At 38.9% G+C, this 24,388-nt stretch overlaps 3 protein-coding genes across 3 annotated transcripts; 2 read left to right on the top strand and 1 right to left on the bottom strand.

Annotated features, from left to right (window-relative positions):
- Positions 1 to 2,618: 2,618 nt before the first annotated feature.
- Positions 2,619 to 14,664, bottom strand: GCK72_004554 (uncharacterized protein; the record flags this gene model as incomplete). Its single annotated transcript, XM_053724755.1, has 18 exons — positions 2,619 to 3,537; positions 4,297 to 4,540; positions 4,591 to 4,814; positions 6,182 to 6,259; positions 6,303 to 6,743; positions 8,267 to 8,357; positions 8,404 to 8,729; positions 9,629 to 9,854; positions 9,897 to 9,955; positions 11,119 to 11,316; positions 12,416 to 12,525; positions 12,612 to 12,736; positions 12,787 to 12,899; positions 12,950 to 13,032; positions 13,082 to 13,374; positions 14,237 to 14,392; positions 14,437 to 14,548; positions 14,611 to 14,664. The coding sequence occupies 18 exons, from the start codon at positions 14,662 to 14,664 to the stop codon at positions 2,619 to 2,621; spliced, it is 3,852 nt and encodes a 1,283-aa protein (XP_053588949.1).
- Positions 14,665 to 17,011: 2,347 nt separating this feature from the next.
- Positions 17,012 to 20,056, top strand: GCK72_004553 (uncharacterized protein; the record flags this gene model as incomplete). Its single annotated transcript, XM_053724754.1, has 4 exons — positions 17,012 to 17,069; positions 17,115 to 18,318; positions 19,107 to 19,905; positions 19,979 to 20,056. 4 exons carry the CDS (start codon positions 17,012 to 17,014, stop codon positions 20,054 to 20,056), a joined length of 2,139 nt encoding a protein of 712 aa, XP_053588948.1.
- Positions 20,057 to 20,961: 905 nt separating this feature from the next.
- Positions 20,962 to 23,771, top strand: GCK72_004552 (uncharacterized protein; the record flags this gene model as incomplete). Its single annotated transcript, XM_003104266.2, has 4 exons — positions 20,962 to 21,022; positions 21,074 to 22,343; positions 22,845 to 23,643; positions 23,691 to 23,771. 4 exons carry the CDS (start codon positions 20,962 to 20,964, stop codon positions 23,769 to 23,771), a joined length of 2,211 nt encoding a protein of 736 aa, XP_003104314.2.
- Positions 23,772 to 24,388: the final 617 nt, after the last annotated feature.

Below are 24,388 nucleotides of genomic sequence, written 5' to 3'. Positions count from 1 at the left end.
GGCACCACAATTTTGTTTCTGACCGGATTTCTTTGAAATTAGGTCATATAGATAGAGAAAAATGCGGGCTTTCTTATGGTATAAACATTTTAAAAATTCGTCAAAAATTGACCGTGTAATGATCCAAACTGTTTAGACAGAAAACTTGTTTAGACCAACTTTCAAAATTGCCCTATAAATTTGGCTATAGGTATTTTCGACCGCGGGAGTCCATTTCTGCTATCAAAACCTGCTAAATATCCTGCGAACCAAGTTATGAGCTCTCAAACTTTTCATATGGTTAAGCCTGTTCACATGTAATACCAAATTCCGAAAAAGCCACCATTTTTGCTCAAACCTTCGCCAAAAACTTTTCTCCCAATAATTATCTCCCTCACCTATCCTCTCTTCCTTCGCTCCACCCAGTCTCTCCTCCTATCTCAGAAATCTTTCCTCCATGGTTGATTGAAAAAACATCAAAAAATCTCCCCCCGCGCTGCGGCTACACGTCCCACCTTGCCAACTACTTCATCCTAAAGAACTGTGCCACATCGTTAGCCTTGCCCCTCTCCATCATCTTCTCTGACTCGCTCCTAACCTCAGAAGTGCCCGACTCATGGAAACATGCGACGGTCATTCCAATACCAAAAAAAGGTTCGCTGTCGTCTCCAGAAAACTTCAGACCCATATCATTGACTGACCCTTTCGCTCGCCTATTCGAAAGAGTCTTTTGTGAATACATTAAATTACATTTTGCACACAAATTCAGTCATAATCAGCATGGTTTTCTCGCCTACCGTTCATGCACAAGCTCATTAGTTCATTCCATATCTTGCTACAAATCGTCTCTCTCCAGTAATAACTCTCTTGACGTCATCTTCTTTGACTTCAAGAAAGCCTTCGACAAGGTCAATCACAAACTTCTACTTCAAAAACTAGCACTTTTTGGCATTCCTCACCTTTTTATTGAGTGGTTTTCTAATTTCCTTTCCGGCCGTACATTTTCCATAAAAATTGAAGACTTCACCGATACCGCCATTACTCAGATACCTTCCGGAGTTCCTCAAGGCTCAGTCTCTGGCCCTCTCCTCTTCCTCATATTTATAAACGATTTACTTCTTGATCTCGCACTCATCCCTTCCTTACAGGTCTCCGCATTTGCCGATGACATAAAAATTTATTCCTCTAACCCTGTCGCGGTCCAAAAAGGCATCGATCTTATTGAAACCTGGGCATCTTCTAACTCTCTTCCTCTTGCCCATACCAAAACATCTCTCCTTCGACTCGGTTCAAAAAACATTTCGTTCCCCTACTTCATTGCTGGTCAACCTATCGAAACTTCCAAATCTGTTCGGGATCTCGGTCTCATCACAGATTCAACCTTGAAATTTAAATCCCACATTAACAAGACTATCGCTTCCGCCCTCCTACGTACTAAACAACTTCTGAAATCCTTCAAATCAACCTCTCCACAGTTCTACATTTTCCTTTTCAATTGCTATGTTTTACCCATTATTGAATATTGCTCTGTAGTATACTCACCCCCTCCTGCTTCTAAATTATCGTTATCGCTAGAAACTCCTCTCCGTTTCTTCACCAGGAAAATCTTCCAACGCTGTAACATAACTTATTCCTCCTATTCCGATCGTCTAGCCCAACTTAATCTCTTCTCATTGCGCCATCGTAGACTAAAAGCCCAGCTTCTCCTCCTATATAAATTTCTAAGCGGTACCTCATACTTTCCACACCTAGATTCGTACATCCGGTTTTCCTCCTCCACCCGTCGCCCTATGAATCTTATTTGTATTAAACCCAAGTGCTCTGACTTTTTTTCCCACACCATTCCCATCTGGAATGCCATTACCTCCCAAAGCTCACATTTTCTCTCCCCTTCCGAGTTCAATACCCTAATTTCGTCTAGTATCACACGCTATTAGAGCCTATTCTTATCCTGTACTCCCAAACCACCTTTCCCCGCATTACCATATTTCTCAATTCATATTGCCTTCTTTTATACCCCTCATACCGGTCATTCTTTTTTTTTTTCGTTGCCCCACATCTCTCACTTTAACCCACCCTTTGAATGGTCTCGTGAGGGACTCATTCTCAGCCTCTCGCCCCATATATTGATAATTTTTTTTTTTTACAAGAATAAATAAATAAATCGGCGGTATATACGCCACCGCGCGGTTCCATTTATGTTCCCCAGCGGTTTACCTGTGCTCGTGCGTCGCAAAAATGAGAATATCTTGCGTATGCTACTAGTTGATTTGGAAATTTATGTGAAAAAGCTTAACCACATGAAAAGTTTGAGAACTCATAACTCGACTCGCAGAGGTGTTTAGCAGGTTTTGACTGCAGAAATGGACTCCACGTAGTCAAAAATACCTATACCCAAATTTATGGGTCGTTTGAAAGTGGCGTCCCCAAAGACTTCCCTTGTTAGTGTTTTTTGGGACGTTCGAGTTATCAAAGGGCCCCCTAAACTAGAATAGAGCCAAAAAAGATAACAAATTTATGCAAAAATCAGAATAAATAACAATTTACCAGTAAATATGTCATGTTTAGCAAGCACCATAATAGTACATATATGTAGATCATTTGGGCAATAAGTAGTCATGGGTAATTATATAATTAAATCAGAATCTGTAATCTTTCGTGCCACTGGCTGAATCCGGGGATTCCGGTGTGATCACTTTCGTCCGGTGCTGGGATCCCCGCTCACTCTGCTTGGCGCCAAGAGGAAACTTTATCCGCTTCACCGGCGCCTTCTTCTCCACATTCGTCACCTCGATGATACCACTGCCACGTGGATCTGAGGAGGCGTGGCTTATCCGTTCGATTTCGTTATTGGAGTTGTTATTGACAACCATTGGGTTGAGGTCTACGGTGACGCGTCGGCGGATTTCTTGGATTTCAGGGACCTCGTGGATCTCCGCAGAATTGAGATTAGAATTGAGATTCGAGTTCAAATTCAAATTACTGTCTGGCACCGAAACCGAGTCCTGATTCGGCAACCTGCTCAACCAGTCAGTCGTCTTCGTTATCGGTGTCATCTGCTTCTCCTTATCATCAGTGCTCGCTGTACTTGGATAACTATGACCATTCACCTTGATCATGTTGAGAATCCGCTGACGACTACTCAAGAAGCTTCTGCTGTTGTATGCGGCACTGCTTGTATCCGGCAGGCAGCAGATTCCAGTGCGCAACCATCTTACTATAGTAGCACGTACCTTCTCGTTAAGCACCACGTGAAGCACAAAAATAAATATTCCCTGGGTACAGTTCAGCAGTGTGAATATCCATGCAAACGCCGTGCCCGTCCCTCCTTTCACTGCAGTCAAGAATCCAAAGATCCACGTGATTCCCAGAAGACATAGCAACGTGGCAGAGCCCTTCAACCATCCGATGATTCGGTTCCATTTAGTACGGTCACGACTTTGGACGGATAAGACGACTTTTAGGGCGATTAGGAGGAATATTATGTTGGCGGCGATAATGACTATGATGGGGGCGACGAATGCCCAGATAGTCGGGGTGGAGGTGTCGATCCAGCAGCTGGAAGAAGGAGAAATTGGAGTTTCAGTTATATATCTTCTCTTTTCTGTGGTGTGTCCGGATGTCCGGATGTCCGCATAATTATGAAAGCGAGCTGAGTTAAAGATGTCAGTTGTGCTACGTATACACATTTTCCAAAAATATTCAAAAAGTGTTTTTATCGGAACTTTGGCACCAATACGTTTTGAAACCAGGTTTTTGAAAATGAGGACGTTTCAAAACCGAGAAATTTTAAAACCGGGAACCTAGCCTGAAAATATAGGTAAAGAGGGAGTTGGCGCGTTTCACAGACTCACTAGTTTTCAGTTTTATCGAAATGAATTTGTTTCAAAACGTCTAGTTTCAACACGCCCGGTTTCAAAACGACCGGTTTCGAAACGTTCGGTTCCGAAAATTTAAAAAACTAATGAATTTTTCAAAAAAAGTTCGGGCTTTTGGCAACCGTGACATTTAAACAACAAGACGTTTTGAAACCGGGAGGTTTTGCAACTTAACTTGAAAGTCCATAGGTAAAGATAGAGGTGACACCAAAACCCCAAACTCACTATGTCATCGTATCAAAACGTCTGGTTTCGAAATTTCTCGGTTTAGAAACGTCCCAGTTTCAAAACGGCCCTAAACCGAAGCTATAGAACCGGGGTCACAACTGATTTTTTGGCAATTTTATTGATTTCAGGACTGTTAAAGTTTATCAGAATCTTAAGCTCCACCTCCTTTTTGGACAAACCGACACACAGACAACCCGCACAAAAAACTCACTAAGTATCAGTTCCATAATCCTCCCATCTGATTCCTGCTGAAATCGCAACAACCACTGCAGGACAACCATAACAGAACAAATAATAAAGGAAAATTCTTGTTCGATTTGGTTCAAAAACTTGAATAAGCATCATGTATAGCTGATAACCTTCCAGAAGCATCCAACAGAACGAGGCGAGGAAAAAGTAGTGGATAAGAATGGCGACGACACCGCAACCCGTACGATTCCCGGTTCGGTCCATTCCTGAATACATAGAAAAAATGTTTTTTGAACACCTTTTGGACACACAGTACCTATCACAAAAACCAGCTCTGCTATCAATAAGCATAGACAAAGATTGCGATGAATCGAGTTTCTGACGTTTTGAAGATTGCGGAAGAATGTGAAAACGGCGACACTCAAAGCCAAACAGACAATTGAAATGGCACATCCGATAGTGGAGATCACGTCGAGTGCAGATGCAAGTCCACCGGAGAATTGGCCAACTTGGCCAGAGACATCCATGAGGATGGCGAAACTGGAAAATATGGATGGGAGTTGGGAATTGATATCTGACATTGAGCTGACGTGACAAACCCAAAAATGTGAAAATGTGAAAATTTGGTAAAAGAGGCCCGACCTAATTTGATTTTTTGTCTGAAAACTTAATTTGGACAATGAGTTTTCATTCATTTTTTTGAACTGTAACAATATGCCTTCAAAAGCTCAAAGGAGGACTGAAGTCATAGTTTTATTGCATATTCCGATACTTTAGAAAATTCTTTTAAAAAACACTTTTATTATTAAAAATCGCTCAAATCGCCACAATTCCCGTTCTTCTGACTCAAAGGGAGCTTTGGTTTAAGAGTTTTACCAAGCGGTCGTGTACTCCTCTCGGACAAGATTTTTCCTCATTTCCTCACTTTTTCAGCAAATTTTCATACTTTTTTTCTATTTTATCGCGTTACAGACTGAATACACGAAATGTGTTGAAAAAGTGAGAAGACAAGGAATTGAGCAGAATCTTGTCTGAAAGGACTACACGGCCGTGCGGAAAAACTATGTGGCTGAACTTAAAGGGCTTCTGTAAGCATCAATGATACCAAAACGTTGACAACTAGTAAAAATGTAAAATGTGCAAAATTGTATAATCATTATTAACGCAATTGACTATTTCTTCTGCACCAGGAAAATTAGTGAGGCAGTTTTCCAAATTTCTAAGACGGATAACATTGCAGGTTTTAATTTTATCAAGATATTGTAAACTGATGAAGTATATAAAATTTTGAGCCCTACATATTTGCAGTTGACAAGTTTTTTGTACGGATCTTTCCTAGAATGATACATGCGGAATAAAAACCTGAGGCCGCAAAGCCTATGTGAGTGGCTTTGCTGTCCCATATCTTTCTAGGGAACAATTGTACAAAAAAGTGGTCAACTAGACAAATAAAGGTTTAGGCTTGCTCTACAACATGCTATTAGACCAGGACTGTAACCCGGCCATCACACAGACCATCTTACACAACCAAATTACTACAGTGACCAAAATTCCTATATTCTTGAAATCGGGTTTAAAAGGAAGCCTTGGATCTGTTAACTCGACCATCTATTTTCACAGTAACCCTTAGTTTGTTTTATAATATATCAAAATATCAGTAGGTAAGGGTTATACGTAAACCTCTTTGAGAAAATAGTTTTTTTTTCAATTATTTTCAATTATGTCATAATTATTTTTCAAATACTATAATTTACTAAAATCTAGAACATTCTTCCTGTTTGTGTCAATAACATTATTATTATTGTCCCCCTCTAACCTCTCTTCCTCATTTCTGTCCTCTTACTAACATTCCCGACACAGATAGCAATCAGAGAAATTCGGCGAATTACACTGACACATTCTCTTACCTCGTCAAATGAGTACATGAACATTGTGATGAGTTAAATGAGGTGGACACCAGTGTGCATCCCTGTGTAGACCATTTGCTGGAAAAATTTCAAATTGACCACGCCCCTTTTAATGACTTACCTATCCTGAAGATCCCAATAGACACATCTTGGATTCGATACCTCTTTTGTTGTGAGATGTTGGAATGTGAAAGTGACGGGGTGATCTGTGGGAAGGGTCACACTTCTAGTCGCATTCTCAATTGAGGCTCCAATCACTTGACTATTAATTACAGTATGCTCCCCGTTACTATTCAGTAGTTGTCCAAACCCGGCGAACGCATAATATCCGAGTTTAATAGGATTCCTGTTAAGATTTGGAGCAAAGGCGCCGACTGGAGTGTCGTCTTGAAAAGAGGAAAGAATACTTGGACCACCTCCGGTTACTGTAGAAGGGGAGGTGAAGGAGCTGAGAAGCGAAGCTGATGGAAGGGTGATGGTTGGAGAGAGCTTGAGGGATGGGAAGTTGATGGTGGTGTTGGTGTCGGCGGGTGGAGAAGATGGTGGAGCGGCGGCCATTACTCTGGAATCAGAAATAGATGATATGGGAGCTGAGAATTCTGAATCTTTCAGATTCTGACAGGTCTGTAAGATTTGGGGACTTTAAAAAAGGTTCCTTGTGTCTCAGTTCACTTCAGTGCTACTGACATTCTGTAAATTGATTTTGATTTCTCAGAAATTCAGCTAAAATGGTGCGTAACTCGCTTCAAATTCGATGTTATGAGCTGAAAAATATACCAAAATGTAGATCTCGGCGAGTTCTATATTCGCGACATTCTACCGGGCGAGCGGTTAGTCGGTGGTGTGCCGCGGGCCGGGCTAGAATCTGTGACCTACTAAGATCGTATAAATCGAGAAATGACAAATCGAAAAGAACGTTTTCTTCCAGTTATCAGTAATGGAATTGTAAGAAAATTTAAAGATTTGCTGTTCATTTTTATTATTTTTTTTATTTGGTGGTAGCTTTTCATTTTTTGAGCTAGTTTTTCAAAATTTCGTTTTGCGAAAGAGTTTCGCAGGATCATAGGAAGTCCATATGCATCTGAGTATCAAAAAAACTTGCTTAAAATTAGTGCGAAATTCAAAAATTTATACAACAAATTCTTGTGTCAATTGGCAATCTGCCAAGTTGTATGCAAACGCGCTTCACTAGACTTCCGCTTTTTTGTGGAAATAATTTGAATTCATGTGGACTAAAAATGGCCCTGTCGTACGGTATGTGGAGTAAAATTCTTCGGGCCGGATGGCTATTCGTTAATGTGCCGCGGGCCGGGCTAGAATGGCTTTTTTGGCCATTTTTTGCGTTTTCCGGTACTTTTTCGAGGCCCGCGGCACATTAACAAATAGCCATCCGGCTCGTAATAGGTCACGAACATAGAACTCGTTGAGATCTGCATTTTGGTATATTTTTCAGCTCAATATATTGAGTTTGAAGCGAATTACGCGTTGGACAAATTTGGGAAAACTTTTTTCAATTTTTCAAAATGTTTCAATTTTTGAACATTTTTGAACATTTTATTAATTTTTTAGATTGTTTGGTTTCATGTCTTCCAGTTTTTGTTAGAGTTTCCTTGTCAAATCTAATATCCGGTCAAGTCTGTGCGAAAATTTTTTGAATGGTTTTCGAAAAAAAACCGTTCGAAAATTTTGGAAATTTCCCATGAAATTTTCAAAAATAAATCAACAAATAGTGATTATTCGATTACTCTTTTAAAAAACTTCTAATTCGTACTCAAAACTCAAAAACAAGTTCCTAGGGTTCTGTCCTTGAAGTACTCACAGTTTTGACAAAATTTATGATTTTTGCCTCTGAAAATCTCTTTTTCTCGAATTTTTTTCTTATTTTTCCAAAAATTTTCGAAACAAAACAGTTTTTCGCACATCCCTGATCCCGATCTTCTCTAAAACTCCAAAAACTACATCCTCATTTATTTTTTGTTGCGGAAATCGGATTCCCCCACCTTCCCATACTCTAATCCTCTGAACAAACAAATGCTGGCCTTTTTTTGAACTTTCACCGTTTCGAAAATCATTTTTCTTGCTTACCTCGTCATTCCCATATCGTCTTGAACGTTAGGAGCAACGGCAGCTGCTCCAAATGCTTGGGATTCTGGTTCAGAGCGTTCCACTTCCATAGCTGGAAAAAAGTGCAGTAGAGCGCGCTTGCAGACCGCCCAACTTACCCCAATTAACATATGCCAAATTCAGCTTCTGATCTGTCATATAATCCCCTAATAAGAGCACAGATTGTTCCAGAACACTCATCAACCTTGATGCATGTTGTATTCTAATCGAAGAAGACAGTTGATCCCATACTCTACCAGCCACCGGGGACAATAACTGATCCCCTGAGCCGCCAAGATTCTCGGTGAAATTTCTCGCTTTATTCTCTCGGAGATTACGGTCGTTCATTATATCGAATTGGTTTCGAGCGAGACTGAGCATGTCGTTGCTCAGACGGACGGTACCGGTGATGTCGCCACCGAAGAGTTTTCGTTGGATTGTAGATCTGGAAATAGACGATGTTGGAAGAGTTATTGTGGCCTAGGAATCGTAGTATTGGGAAAACTAGTCCCTAGGAAAAGTTAGTTGAAAAACATCAAACTTCAAGTGGCCTAGGAACCCTAAATAGTTTTCACTGAAGAAAATGGGTGGCAAACATTTTAGGAACACCAAGATAGCCGAGGTTATTAACTTTATGGCCTAGAAATCCAAAAATTGGGAAACTAGTCCACCTCCGTGATTGCAGAGGTTTTTCACCGGATGGCCTAGAAATCCAAAATTTGGGAAACTAGTCCACCTCCGTGATTGCAGAGGTTTTTCACCGGATGGCCTAGAAATCCAAAAATTGGGAAACTAGTCCACCTCCGTGATGGCAGAGGTTTTTCACCGGATGGCCTAGAAATCCAAAATTTGGGAAACTAGTCCACCTCCGTGATGGCCGAGTTTTGTCACCAGATGGCCTAGAAATCCAAAATTGGTAAAACTAGTCCGTCACTCAAATTTCTGCCAAAAAAACCAGTTTTTATTGTGAAAAACTGAAATTAAATACAAAAAACAATGAGGGGGCCTAACTTTTTCTTTTTGTGGCCTAGAAACCCAAAATTTTGAAAAACTAGTCCACTACTAAAATTTTGATGACCGTTTATAAAAAAACCGTTTTTTTTAGAAAAACTCAAAATTTTGGAGAAAACACCGATGGCCGAGGTTTTTCACTAGATGGCCTAGGAATCCGAAGTTTTGAAAAACTACTCCGCCACCAAATTGAACTGAAACACCGTGATTAAATTGAATAACTAAAAAACTGTGGCCTAGAATCACAAATTTTTGAAATACTTGTCCCCAAGACAACAACTCCCGGTGACCTAACTTTCATGGCCTAGAAACCCAATTAAAAAAAAAACTCACTTCAACTGCCTATTAACCGTCGAACTAATATCTTCAACCGGTTGATTATCCTGAATTGCCGTTTGCATCTCAGCCACCCATCGATGAGTACAATTCGTCGTGTCCGGCACTTCCCATTTTGCAGTTTGACAGTTACAGTAACGGGTTACTGTACCTTCAACATTTTCCGGATCGGGGCACGGTTGCTCGTGTTGCATACACGCACGCGTTTGGTCGTACGTGATTCCTGGAATTTGGAAATTTGAGGTTTTTTTTTTGATTTACATACCATCTGTTTTTTCCTTTTTGCAGTATTTGGCTTTATTAATTGAGTCAGGTACGGTAGGTCTGAAATTTTGAATTTTTGGGATACGTGTTGCTTACAATTAGCAATAGAGCGCGTTTGGGTTTTTGAAATCTTGAAATATTTGCAGAAAACGCGCTCTAATGAGAATTTCAAGTTTTCAAAAACAGAGCGCATTTGCATAGTCTCGTGTGTAAACGCGCTCTAACGACAAAATTTTAATTCCAGAAATCTTTTTAGCAATAGAGCACGTTTGCAATATCCAAAAATTCAAATTTCGAAGAAAAAATGGTTTGAGTGAAAACGCGCTCTAATGACAATTTTCATATTTTTGTCAATAGAGCGCGTTTAGTTTTTCGAGAACATTTTGCGGAAAGTGCGCTCCAATGAAACATTTCTCAATTTGGAGCAGTGTTTTCACAGTTTTTCGAGTTTTTCCAAAATTGGGATATTTTTCAAAACGTGTCCAATAGAGCGTTTGGTTTTTTGAGAAATTTTGAAATTTTGGGAAAAATAGATTTTTTGCGGAAAAGCGCTCTAACGACAATTTTGCAGATTCTAAAATGCAAAACGCGCTCCAGCGAAAAGTTGAAGTTTTGGAAACTTGATTAGCATCAGAGCGCGTTTGTTGCTCCAAAAAATTCAAAATTTTTCAATTTGCAATAGGGCGCATTTGTTTAGTTTAAAATTGGATGTTTTGGAGTTTCTCGAATTTCAAGTTATCAATAGAGCGCATTTTCTAAATGTGACCTACCCATTCGGTTCGGATGTTCCTTTAACGTTATAAATATTAATAATAATTACTATTAGAATAATATTAAATAAGTACGCAGCTCGATTTCTCATTATTCCCACAAAACCATGTGAAACGGAAAAGAAAATTTCCCTGCCCTGTAGCAGACGAACTACTATTACGTATTAGTGACTCATTCGTTCAAGGGAGAAATAGAAATCAAGCTTCCGCGAAAATATTACAGATTTCGTGGAGACGCAGACATTTAGGGAGAGGACGGCGAAAACCGGTTGGGTGAGGAACATCAACGATGAGGAATCGGAGAGACTAGAGAAAAAAGGGGCGGAGCTTCATTTTATTTGATTGACCGACCAAAATTGAGAGGTCACTCGGAGTCCGAGACCATTTATAAATCATAACCGGAGTTTCCATTTTCAATATTTTTCAAATAAAAAGAAAAAAAGAGTCACTTACGGCGGAACACCTGTGTAGACCTCTCGACGAGCCATTGTTTGAGCTTCACGGTCGACGGGCGCCGTTTGAGATTGACGGGAAGGGAGAGTGGATTGAGGGACGGTGGAGCAGATGACGTTGGCTGTTGCTGATGGAGATGTGGGGCATTGGGAGTAGGAGGGGGAGGTGTTGCCACCGGTGATGATAAGGAGTTGACAGCTGGAATTGGGGAGATATATCTCTGGGGCAGTACTGATGAATTTTTCACATATTTGCAAACTGGCCCGACTAGGACCGTAACTCGCTTCAACCTGAGTTTTATGAGCTGAAAAATTTACCAAAATGTAGATCTCGATGAGTTCTATGTATGTGACCTACTACGATGGATATTGGCATGTGCCGCGGACCGGGATAATGTGCCCAAAACGTGAAAATGGTCAAAAAATCTATTCTAGCCTTCCGGCCTGTAGTTGATCACGGATATAAAACTCGAACTGCTTTGGTTTTCTAGATCATAACTAGGGGTTTCAAGACCATTTTATATTTTTTCACTGCTTTTCTTGTTATATTTGTTCACGGCTTTGATTTTCTAGGCCATTAGGCTTCAAAAATTTTTAACATACTTTTTTTCAAAAACCACAAAAATTAATGTGCCGAGGGCTCGGCACAAGTGCCAAATATCGCGAAAGTGGCCAAAAGGAAATTGTAGCCCAGTCCGCGGCACATTAACAAATGACCGTCGGGCTCATAATAGGTTACAAACATAGAACTTGCCAAGATCTACCTTTTGGTATATTTTTCAGCTCATAAAATTCAGTTTGAAGCGAGTTACGCGCTGGCTCATGTTGGCCCGTTTTAGCCCGATTTCTAGGCTTGCGGTGATGCTCTATGTTTTTAAATTTTTGTCATGTTATAGAACAAATCTAGAACTACATTTATGTAGTTGACAATTTTTGATAACTATTATACGTTTCGAGATAGAGACGGAGAGAAGCTAGAGTGTCAACATGCCTCGGCTCTCTTATCTGATAGGATAACTAAAATCTTTTGTATCTCTAGAATCTTCATAGATAGTAAAACATAATTAACTACAAAAATGATCAACTTAAAATTTTACACATTTTATTAGATGATAACTTTTTGATAGCACTCAAGGCTAATGAGATACTAGCGTAAGAAGTCGAAGTCACTGTGCCTGCTGGGCTCACTGACCTACGGACACCTAGAGTACCCCAGGGAGGCTTCGTACAAAAAAGTGGTCAACTACAAAACTTAAGGTCTAGACTTGTTCTATAACATATCCAAAATTTGCACTCACCCCTGCTCTCCATCCACCCAAAATGACACAGTCTTCTTCGTCTCATCATTCACTTCTCTTACAATTTGTTGTAAAAGATTATCCGGAAGGGATGATACCAGTGAACCGCCCTAAAACAGTATATGCTCTATGAAAAAAATTACAGGCTGCAGGACGTTTCGAAACTGTTTCGAAACGTCCCAGAGCCAACGCTTACACTCTGCGAGCAATATCTCTCCGCATCCTCCATCGTCATCTGCTTCTTCTCATTTGTCTCAATTGTCATACTGTAGCATCGTCCATCATATTGGATTAGACCAGATGAACAGGAAGGCTGTTGGGCTTAAAGGAGTACGGTAGGTAGTAGATCAAAAAATTTCTCAAGCTCAAACCTGTCTGACACCGTAACCTGGTTTCCAGGTATTGCTCCTGGGGTACCGGACAGGGAGTGTTGGCGAATGTGCTGGTGAGATTTTTGATCTCACAAGATTGAAGTCCTTGGCATCTGAAATTTAAGATAAGAATCTTTGTGGCCTAACTTCCCGAATCCGTTACGCATTTATGACGGTTTGAAGAGAATTGACATTGGAGCACGTTTGCTCCCTCCCTTGACTCGCCTGATTGCACATTGAGTTTTCCTGAACTTTATTGGTTGAGTAATTCACTAATTAACTTTTTGGCTCATACCTGTGCACCAAACGACGCGTAATCCACAACAATCGTCTGATCGTTCGTTGGACACGAGAATTGGAAATCACCGCTCCCGCAGGTTCGTTGGGTCGACGACGAGTCTTGTTGATTTGAATTCGTTGGAGTCTCACAATTCTGACCACTGTAGCCGGTGGGACATGAGCATTGGGCAACGTATTTTGCCTGGATTAGGGTGGGCGGGATTTTGCAAACGGTGTACTTGGGCACGTTGCAGAGAGCGGTTGTCCAGTCACGGTAGAAGGAGATGGACTCGAGGCCCACGCAGACGTCTGGAAGGAATAAGTAGTTATTCTAATCACGGGGTCTGCTGAAGTTAAACGCGCTCCACTAGACTTGGAGGGAAATTCAAAATTTAACTTTCTCAATTCGCTGTTTCGTTGTGGCATTTTGATACGCAGCGTAATTGACCACTTTTTGAGTTTTTAAATCCGAAAACCCGAAAATTTCCTTAAAGGGTTTGTACCTTAAAGGGGTCCGCCACAGAAAAAGGGGCGTGTGCCTAACTCCTTTCATTTTTTGCAATCTTTAATCGCACCGTGGTTTTAACACAGAATTTCTGAAAATTCAGCTACAATTTATCTGAAAAAAAGGCTCAAAAATCTGTGCCGCATTTTGCGTGAGACTGTGCGGCAAGTTGCCAAAGTGGGGTTAGTTTAAGTTATGGGACGTTTCAAAACAGACATTTTGAAACCAGTCGTTTCAAAAACCAGACATTTCGAAACCATGAGATTTTGACATCAAATGTGTGAAAAAATCGCTGAAAATAGAGCATTTTCTGTTCAAATTTCAGTTTCTCAATCAGCGATATTTCTCACGTTTAGTGTCAAAACGTTAGGGTTTCGAAATGTCTGGTTTTACAACGTCCCGGTGCCCGACCTAAGTTCTCTTACCGACTTTAGTAAGTACAATATACAAACTTTTCCAAAAATGAAAAACTTGGAGCCAGGGACACCGTGATACACTTTCATATTCTGCCAATACAGTATGGAACAACAATTGTTTTGTATTTTGTTTCATTTTGAAAATTCCCTAACTAATTTTTGACCTTCGACCACCAAACAATTTTTTGCCAAAATTAGTTTTCAATAAGCCCAATGGCAAACTCTATTTGTTCAGATGCAACCACCTTACCATTATAATTGACATAAATATTGGGCTCCTGTGCCGCCCAAAACGTCTCCGTTATCAAAAACGATCCGGGGTACGAAACCCATGAGGGGCGTGTCATATTGTTCACCCCTCGTACGGCAGTCCAAATTCCATCTGGTGGCGGGCGGATGTTGGTTTCTAAAAAAAACGATTTCCATAGAGCGCGATTGCTTGCTACCCACGTGGCATAGAAGGAATCATGGCTGGCACAAAGCCAGCAAAGAATGCTTGGTCTTCTGTGGACTCTACGAGGGGAAGGGTGGCTCCGTTCATTTTGTCACAGAAAAGGGCGGCCTGAAAAGAAAATGTTCAATTTTTTAAATCTGTGTGTCCGGAATCCGGATATCCGCACTCACATCATTCCAAGTCCTTGTGGTCCCAGTCTCATCGAATAGGTAACAGTACCCCATATAATAAATAGAACCTTTTGGGCATGTAGATGTGGAGGGTACTGTACTAGCCACAAGACATGTACCCCCATTCTGACAGATGTTGGATTGACAGAGGTTCTGGCCTAAGACACCTCCGTACAGTAATAGTAATAATATTGATAACAAAAAAATTACAGAGTGATGAGACATATGAACAAATTGATCGACTGATTTTCGAGAGCCCCCTCTGTGGAGGAGGAAAGGCGTTGGCCTGTGCCAATCAAAATGTTTGATGAGCACTTCAAATAACACACACACACGGTCGATGCTTTCCGCTCTTAGTATGTTCGGTGTCGGAAATTGCGCAAGTTGAGAGAGAAAGGAAGAGGAAAAGAGATGATTACATTATTATTGGTACCCACGTGTCATCAAATAAGTAGTTTTACAACAAAAAAAGGATTGACGTCAAGTTTTTTATTGCAGATTACTATACTTTAGAAAATTCTAAGAAACTTTTATTATTGACGAACATCGGTTAAAACGCTACAATTGCCGTTCTTCTGGCGCTTTGGTGGAAGAGTTTTTTTCACGCGACCGTGTAGCCGTCTCGGACAAAATTATTTGGCTCCGAGACGTTTCGACACCAGACATTTCGACACCAGACATCTCGACACCAGACATCTCGACACCAGACATCTCGACACCATTGAAAATCGAGTAAAATTTGTCTCAAAATGTAGATGGTTTTAGGGTTTGAAGTGTCCGGGGTTCGACCCCGGGTGCTTGAAAAAGTGTTTCATTTTTAGTTTTGGCTTTTTGGTACTAATCTGACAACCAGGGTTCGACCCCCACGGGTATCAATGTTTTTTTTTTAAACATTTTGGTACTAATTTGAGGTTCGGGGTTCGACTCTTGATGTTGGCAAAGCTTTTTTGACTTTGATTTATGACTTTTTTTTTTCATTTAAGCTAGATAGAAGTAAAACTGCGAGGAAGATGGGAATAGCTCTTGGTCAAACGACTTGTGCGTGCATCAACTCAAATGATGATAATTCGAATGTTCGAGAAAACCACTCCCGGAATACGGAGAAACTTTTCTCAAACATACAAAATAGGGAATGGTTTTTCAAGAACATGTATAAGTCGTTTGATCAAGAGCTATTCCCATCTTCCCTTACTTCTATCTACCTTAAATAAAGAAAAATGTCAGAAATCAAAGTCAAAAAAGCTTCGCCAGCTCAAGAGTCGAACCCCGGACGTCAGATTAGTACCAAAATGTTAAAAATAAAAAAACAAAAAGCATTGATACCCGTGGGGATCGAACCCTGGTTGTCAGATTGGTACCAAAAAGCCAAAAAAAAACACTTTTTGAAGCACCCGGGGTCGAACCCCGGACCCTTCAAACCCTAAAACCATCTCCTTTTTGAGACAAATTTTACTCGATTTTCAATGGTGTCGAAATGTCTGTTGTCGAAACGTCTGGTGTCGAAATGTCTGGTGTCGAAACGTCTCGGAGCCAATTATTTGCTTAATTGCCCGTTTCCTCACTTTTCCCAACAAATTTTCGTTTTCTCCATTTTAGAATTACTCAAAAATATGGTATGTTTTTGGTTGATACATAATAAGCTATTTTGATAGATACAGTACCACTCAAAAGGTTATTAATATTGCCTGTTTTCAGTGGAAAATGACCAACTTTGACATTGTATTTCGGTGTCATATGATTGTCTAACAAAAAAATACAGAAATGATGTGCTATTTCTACTCTGTTCAACCCATACAAAATAAAATTTGACGAACATTCAGAAAATACACTCTCAAAGTTGGCAATTTTCCACTCAAAACAGCCAGAGTTGATAACATTTTGAGTGGTACTGTAATTACTCTCTTCCCTATTTCCCTTTCCAATGCCTGCTTTTATGATTCTTTTCTCTTTCATTAATACCGAGTTTTTTTTCTTAGGTTTAGTCTCGTTAGGGAATTTACCTCTACCTCCGGGCAATTTTTCTCAAACTTGTCACGGGTCGGAATTTTTGAAATCAGAATTTTTCTCTGGCAGGGATTTGAAATTCAAAAAATTTTCGAACTAAATTTCAGCCGAAATTTTGAAATTTTTGGATTTTTTACGAAAATTTTAATTTTTAAATATAATTTTAACGTAAAATTTATAAAAAATCAAAAACTTTGGTCAAAAACTAGGAACTCAAAATTAAACTTTAAAAAACTAAAATGGGAAATATGGTTGTAAACGTGTAATACAAAACCAGTAATCCAAATTTCTGTTCCAGCATTAACGTGAACTTGATCTTACACTCATTTCTTATCAGTCATTCGAATCAGTTAGATTTTCATCAGTATTAAGTATTTCAACTTCCCAGAATTTTGCGATGAGGTTATTCTTCGTGTTAATCATCGTGCTTAATCTGAAACCGACTTTAGCCGACCGTAAGTTTGAGCTGTTTCTGTAAAAGTAACTTTTCAATTCTTCAGATGAGACCTTCCAACTGAAAAAATCTCATGTCGAAATCACTGGAATCTATCAACGGGCCATTGAATATTTGCTAAAATCCCAGATGCTGAGAGGCGAAGTTTTGACTATCGACGCGGCTAAATCGGTTTGGAATCCGGATTTCGATCATCAGATTTTTGAAAAATACAAGAATGTGGAGTTGGTCAATAGAAAAGAGGAACTAACCGATTTTTTCAATTTGTTGGATGAGACGAGAAAAGTGAGAATACGTAATGAAACAATGGAAGAGTTTAAGAAGACAATGAATAGATTGAAGGAAGTGGTTGAGTTGAATTCGCAAATTGATTTCAGTTTCAAAGGAAAGATGGATGAATTTTTCGGAAAGTGCAAAACTTTGGAAGAGGAAAACTTGACGAAAAAATCATGGCAGAAGTTAAACATATACTACTTTTACGAGGCCCTAGAAGTTTTATTGGAGGGTCTGCAAAGGCTCGAAAACATTAGAAATATAACAGAGAGAGAGCGTGTGCGTAAAAAAAACATGTCTAGAATCGTGACGAACACTTTTAACTTGTATAAAGGTCAAATTCAAGATTACCGTGATCTTTACCTAAGTTCGCTTTCTTTTAACCCAATCGAATGGCTTTCTAATATCATATCTTTACTCTCTTCCAAAACTCAAGATATGAAAAAATTGGGAGAAGTTATTGGACCACTTGATGCATTAAATAGTGATGTAATCATTTTGAAAAAATGGCATTCCAACAAACCCTTGTCTCAAAGTATGCAAAACATAAAAGAAATGGAGGAGGATTTCAACATGATAGAAAAGTTCAAGAAGTACAAAAACAACGGTTTACCATCCCCGCTGTTCGATCGAATCTCATCATTTTCTTCTCACTTGAACACCGTCAAATGGAAGTTCACACACTTTTCGAATCAATGGAAACCTTTCGAAAAATCTATCAGTCACCTGCTGGATCTGTACAACAAGACTGTAAATCTTCCTACATCGATCAGCAAGTGTCTCCAAAATGACGGAATTTCAGTTGATTTCTCAAAGCAGAAAGGCGAACTGGAACGGCTGAATGAGACCCTGGAAAAATATAAGTCGGCTAAGAATCAACACGACATGGCGATTAGCACGACAATCAAATTTTTCCAGTTTGATTACCTTTACTTACTAATAAGTGAGAGTAAACTAAATGAATTGATGAAGAGAATGTAAGTTATTTGATTTTCTCGTTCTAAAGGGGGACTGCGCTATTCGAATTCAAATTTAAAAAAAATTAATCGACGCAGATTTAAGGACTGACAATAAAATTCAAAGAATAAGTGTACCATGAAGGTGCGTTTTGACAACTTTGACAGCTCATAACTGTCTTTGATCAATCACATTTCCTGACCTACCTTCAAGAGAGTTTTATTGTCTCCCTCTAAGTCTGCTTCGATTCATGTAGAAAAAAAAATTGAATTCAAATACATAGCGCAGTCCCCCTTTGAAAAAATGAGTTAGACAAAAACGTTGAATACATCATCAAAATTTTTCATTAAGATTTTTTTAATCCCTTGAGCGCAAATTGGGCTTTTGGTTCTTTCTCTTTTTTTCGGCACAACGACGTGGGAATTTTTCGACAATTTTCAGAAGACAGATAATCGTGAGAATACAAATTAACCACCAGGTATTCTAAAACGTTTTTCATTTGCACTTTTACCACGGCACGAAAAAAAAGATTACGCTTCTTTTAATCTTTTAATCCAGTGTCATGTATTGTCCTACGCTGTCAACAATGTTCTGGAGTTTTTGTTCTGTAATCCTAGCGAGTTATAAATCAGTTTTTAAAAGTTAACGGACTAACTTTGTCCACCACGGCCTAGTTTTCCTAGTTTTTTTTCGAATTTCCCTTGTTTTTTCTTCAGCATATCGAAGTCAAAAATCAGAAAATATTATCTCAAATATCGGTACTTGTGACCGACCGAGGACTACCAATACAAAATATGCCATTTTTCAGAGTCCCCGAAGGAGATCTATGTTTACATACACATTTGTTACGAGAAGCCGGCTTTTTGAAATCGTTTTGCAAGCTAAATCCAAGAAAGCATACCGATGATATCATCGAGGAACTCAAGAAGTTCAAAACGTTTCTGAATTGTTTCAAAGACGATTCATTTTCTGTAATAAACGAGCTGCTGGATGCATGTGAAAAAATTGACAAGTGGAAAGCGAAAATTTTTTTGGTAGGAATATCAGATTCAGTGATTATGTTCCAAGATGCTTACCAAATGATGGAAGAAATCGAGAATTGGAAGCCTGAACCCAATTCTGTCATTGAGAAGTTTCCATTAAATAAGGAGGATTTGGAGAGAATATCAGATGGAATCAAAGCTAAAGGTTTAGCATTGAAAATCGCTAATTTCTGGAGGAATGATTGGGAAGAACGAGATGAATTGGATTTTAAACCAATATGGTTTGCATGGGAAAACTTTGAAAAGGTTGTTTCGAAACTTGTTGAATCTCTGTTACGCGAAGATACGAAGAACATTGATGAAAAAGTTGAAGCACACTTTACGAATGAAAATATAATATTGATCGACAGTATCAAACAGTTTGTAAAAACCGATTATGAAGGGAACCAGTGGAAGGAGATTCTCAATTTCTTTGATGATTTGGAAAAATTGAAAAACGAGTTCCCGGATTTCTCAAGTAAATTGGAAAAAATGAATGAAGAAATTAGCAAATTTACGGAATGGGAGAAAATTAAAAATGCGGAAGACAACGATCAAAAGAAACCATTTGTTGATTGCTCGCAGGTATATTTTATGTTCTTCACTTTGTTCCAAAGCGTTTCGTCCGGAATAACATGACTTATGAAGTAATTTTCAGAGCCATCTCAATTGCAACAACCAGGTGACACTTCCAGCTGCTGGTCCAGATGCCCCCGTAAAAAAGTTTGAACTGTGATTTTTTAGTTTTTGTGGGAATAAAAGATGTGATTTTGGTACCTAAAAAATTAATATTTGAATACTAAATAACAGTGCCGGCCATAATCTTATTACGCAAGGTGTTTTCGGTCATACCTTTTTTCAAATTGGTCGGCTTGACCTGAAGTATGGGAAAGCATTTATCCTAGAATTTTCCCATATAACCGACGACGTATTTTCTCACCTAATTTTGCAAAATAGTTCTTGCTTACGCCAATTAGAGTTCTGACCTTCTTCTAACGAATTATTATATGTTCGGGGTAATCAAGGGCGCTAGCGCTGAACAGGACTTCGAAACTTAAAGTCAAGTCGAAAAATGGGTCAAAGTTTATTTTGGCTTGAAACAACCGGAGTTTTGGCAGGAAGGTATCGGAAACGTACCCAGTAAATTGGAGACAGTTGTGGACTAAGATGGTTACTATGTTTGTTATTTGGTATGCTTTCTGTTTGAGTAAAAACAACTTGAAAAAACAACCCAAAAAATTTCTTGCCAACCTAATAGAAATTGAACATATGTGAACAGGAATTAAGGGGTCAAGCAGAAAAGTCTTAAGTCCTGTTTGGAGAGCAAAACGAACATTTAAAAGCCGCAAACATTTTGAAACCAGAACATTTCGACACCAAAAATGAGAGAGTATATTGATAAATAAGGTCTTCACCAAAGCTACTTTCAGGAGAACAAGTGTAGAGAGATTTTCAGCTAACGTATCGGAATCTGCAATCAGACATTATTACTTCACTCCTCCTTTAAAAAAACGTGACATTTCCTTCAAAAATTTCAAAAAAAAAAGATTTTGGCCCAAACGTGAACTTGACCTTTGCTCTCATTTGTTTCTAATCAAGATAAGAATCAACATTCTGAAAAAAATTCATTCCCTGATCAAGATGTGGAAATACTCAATTGTAACACTCTTGTTACTAAGTTTTCAACCAGTTTCGGCGGGAAGTAAGTCAAAATTAATCTTTAAAATCTCTTATCTGTAAAAAAAAATTTCAGCTTCCTCACTGAAAGCAATACATATCCAAATCCGTGAAATATCTCAACTCGCCGAAGATTTCCATTTGAAATCTGAATTGCTCAATGAGAAAATATCAACAACGGATGTGGTTAAAGTGTTTTTCCCTGGGTTCCCATATTTTTCTGATGGGTTAAATGACGTGGAGATCTTTAATGGAATGGAAGGGCAAAAAGAAGTGGTGGATTTGATGAAGTACGTGAAGACAGCGGAGATAAGTAAAGAGACAATGATGGAGATAATGAATGGATTCGAGGTGTTGGAGGAATTAGTTGGTTTGAAACCACAAATTGATTTTGGGCCGAGAAAAGATTTGGACGACTTACTCAAACGACTAAAAAACTTTGGAAAAACAGACTTCAAAAACATAACCACCTCTATAGGTTTAATGATGTTCGACCAACGTTTTCCTGATTTTCTACAAGATTTGAAGGGAAGACTTGAGAAACTGTTGAGTTCTAGACAACCAACTAGTGCGCAAATTGAACATGTGATTGGATTTGCTCTCGCATTAATGGATAGAGCTGTTGTTCGAATTCCCATCCATTACGAGATTGCGGGATTTCTACACAGAAATGTGACGTTCAATCCTGTGGTAAAAATGTTCAATGCCACAAAACTGTTGTCGGGTAAAATGAATAAAATAAACATTCTGAAAGAGTTTTCGGAGAAACTCAATGTGATCTACAATGAAATGAAATTTTGGGCGGAACTAGAAAGCGACAAAAACATCTACAACACTGAACAATTGTGGTCCCGCATCCAGAAGGATATGAATCCTTTGAAAAGTTTCAAGACACCAACAAAAGGGTTCAAAAAGTTTGAATCAATCGATAATTGGATGTCACATCGAATGACTAAATTTGCATCTCACATGAAGACTTTTGAATGGAAGTATTCTATGTTTTCAAAAGAAATTCAATCATTTTTTGATACGACCAAGAATATGATCGAATTTGTAAAGAACGGAGAGCAACTATTTGCACGAATGTGTCTCGAGGATTACGACTTTTCAACCGATTTTTCGAAAGATGAAACCGAACTGAGAAGTCTCGAACCGCATTTGACCACATATTTCTTGGAAAGTTTGAATCTCGAAAAAGAATTAGATCGACTGAAAAAATTTGTGAACTTCACGGATTTTCAAATGTATAAGAAGAGTGGATTATCTGACAGTGAAATACGAGAAGCAGTAGAAAAGATGAAGAAAATCGATTTGTCCGAGTTCGATGTCATTTTGAAACACATCAAGTGAGTGATTTTACAGTGCTCTCTAATGGTTCAAAATCAGTTGTTTTCTGAAACACGGACGTTACCATGTTTATTTCAGAAATTCTGATATGATTACGTTTCATAAGTCAGCTGGCAATGCCATCTCGCCGGTGGCTGACCGCATGATCAAAGTTTGACCCGGGTTCAAGTTGTGGGTCTCGTTGCGACTACCGTGCTTCTAAAACTATTTTATGAGAAACGTAGAAATCCGCCGTAAATCAAAATTCCGCAACGAGAACCTCACACTTTAATTTATGCACTTGAGCGTTAACCAAAAAAGAGTGTCATCACTAGGAAATGATCCAGATGGGAAATCGTATTTTAAGAGGAGACAAGTGGTATTGTCAATTAACATATAGTCTTATTAGAATCGCGTTGGCAAAAATCGCGGCGTGACCGCCATGCACCGGCTAACGCACTGAAAACATTTAAAATTAAGAACGAAAATGTAACTCGTGTAACTCTTTAAAACATTTTCAGACCAAACAACCAAAGCTACATGATGTTCGAGACCATCAAGCGGAAGGAACATGATGCGATGAAGAAATTTGCAGAAGCTAATGGAAACGAGTTTTTAGAAAAAGTCCTGGAAGAGTTGACAACACTTCAAACGTTCCTGAATTGTACACATCTTGAGGAGGCAGTATCTATTATGAAACCACTCATCGATACATTTGTGAAAATCGGTTATGTAGATGCAAATCTAGCCTTTTCGGGAATGGCATACACGGTTTTCATGTTCAGAGAAGGTAATGAGTTGGTGGAAGAAATCAATGGGTGGAAACCAGAAAGTGATCCCTATATCGAGAGTTTTCCATTGAATAATGATGATCTGAAGGGGATATCCGATGGAATAGAGGCGATTGAATCAATTCGGAAAGTTCAAGAAAGTTGGGAAGAGTTGATTGATTTGGATGATTCGGAGATGTCAGAATCAGATGGTTGGAAGGCAATCCATGACTTTATTACAAATTTCGTTGGGAAGCTGTCAACGATGGATTTCAATCTGGAACTGAGTAATCTTCAAGAGTTTTTAGCCACCGTTTCATTTCCAGAAGATACTCAAATTGATTCATTCGAGAAGTTTATTAAAGAAGAGTATGAAGGAAATCAGTATTTTGATATTCTGAGTTTTATAAAAAATCTTCGAGGACTGAAAAATGGATTCTCAAATTTGTTGGTTCAATTGAAGAATATGACAGAAGGAGTCAGAAAGTATAAAGAATGGGAGAACACCAAGAAAAAATCTGAAAAGAAGGAATTTGTTGATTGCTCGCAGGTCTGTAATAAAATTAAATCCATAAATAATAAAATTGATAATTTCAGAGTTATGAAGGACCCTGTAGCATCCCATTGACCCTTCCGAAAGCTGATCCGGATGTTCCAGTGAAGAAGTTTGAATTGTGAGAATACTGTTTACTGCGTTATTCTGGAATAAATGAATTATATTAAAAAAATTTCTGTTAGAAATTGAACAGAGAGACTAAATCGTCAAGCAAAAAAATCTCTAGTCCATTTAAAGCCCGCAAACATTTTTAAACCGGGACGTTTTGAAACAGGGCATCAGAAATTAGAAAATATATTGGAAAAATACGACACTTTTTGTTCCAACTTTCACGAAACCCCGTTTTTCAGGCCAATTAACCGCATGAAACTGTAAATTTCAACACAGTTTTGAAACTCCCCGGTTTCCAAACATTTTAAACTTAAAATTCAGTTTAGGACGTTTTGAAACCAAGACATTTTGCAACTTTTTATCCAAAAACTCACTTTTTTTATCCAAAAACTCCAAAAACTGAACCAGTACAAATCAGCACCGATTAAAAGACGGTTAAAGGTTATATTCAAGCCATTATATATAGATTTGACGGTTCTGCTCAGATGCGGGCTGTTCGAATTCGGGGACATTTTTTTGTATCTGGTTTCCCGCTCAACGTGGAAATGTCAAACATTTGGCTTTGAAATGTCCGGTGTCGAAATCCAATCGAAGTTTCCAAATATTTTGAGAAGGTGTTACAATATCA

The sequence above is a fragment of the Caenorhabditis remanei genome, chromosome II, assembly GCF_010183535.1.
Source record: "Caenorhabditis remanei strain PX506 chromosome II, whole genome shotgun sequence".
Taxonomy (NCBI): Eukaryota; Metazoa; Nematoda; class Chromadorea; order Rhabditida; family Rhabditidae; genus Caenorhabditis; species Caenorhabditis remanei.
This window is presented reverse-complemented; position numbering and strand designations above follow the sequence as displayed.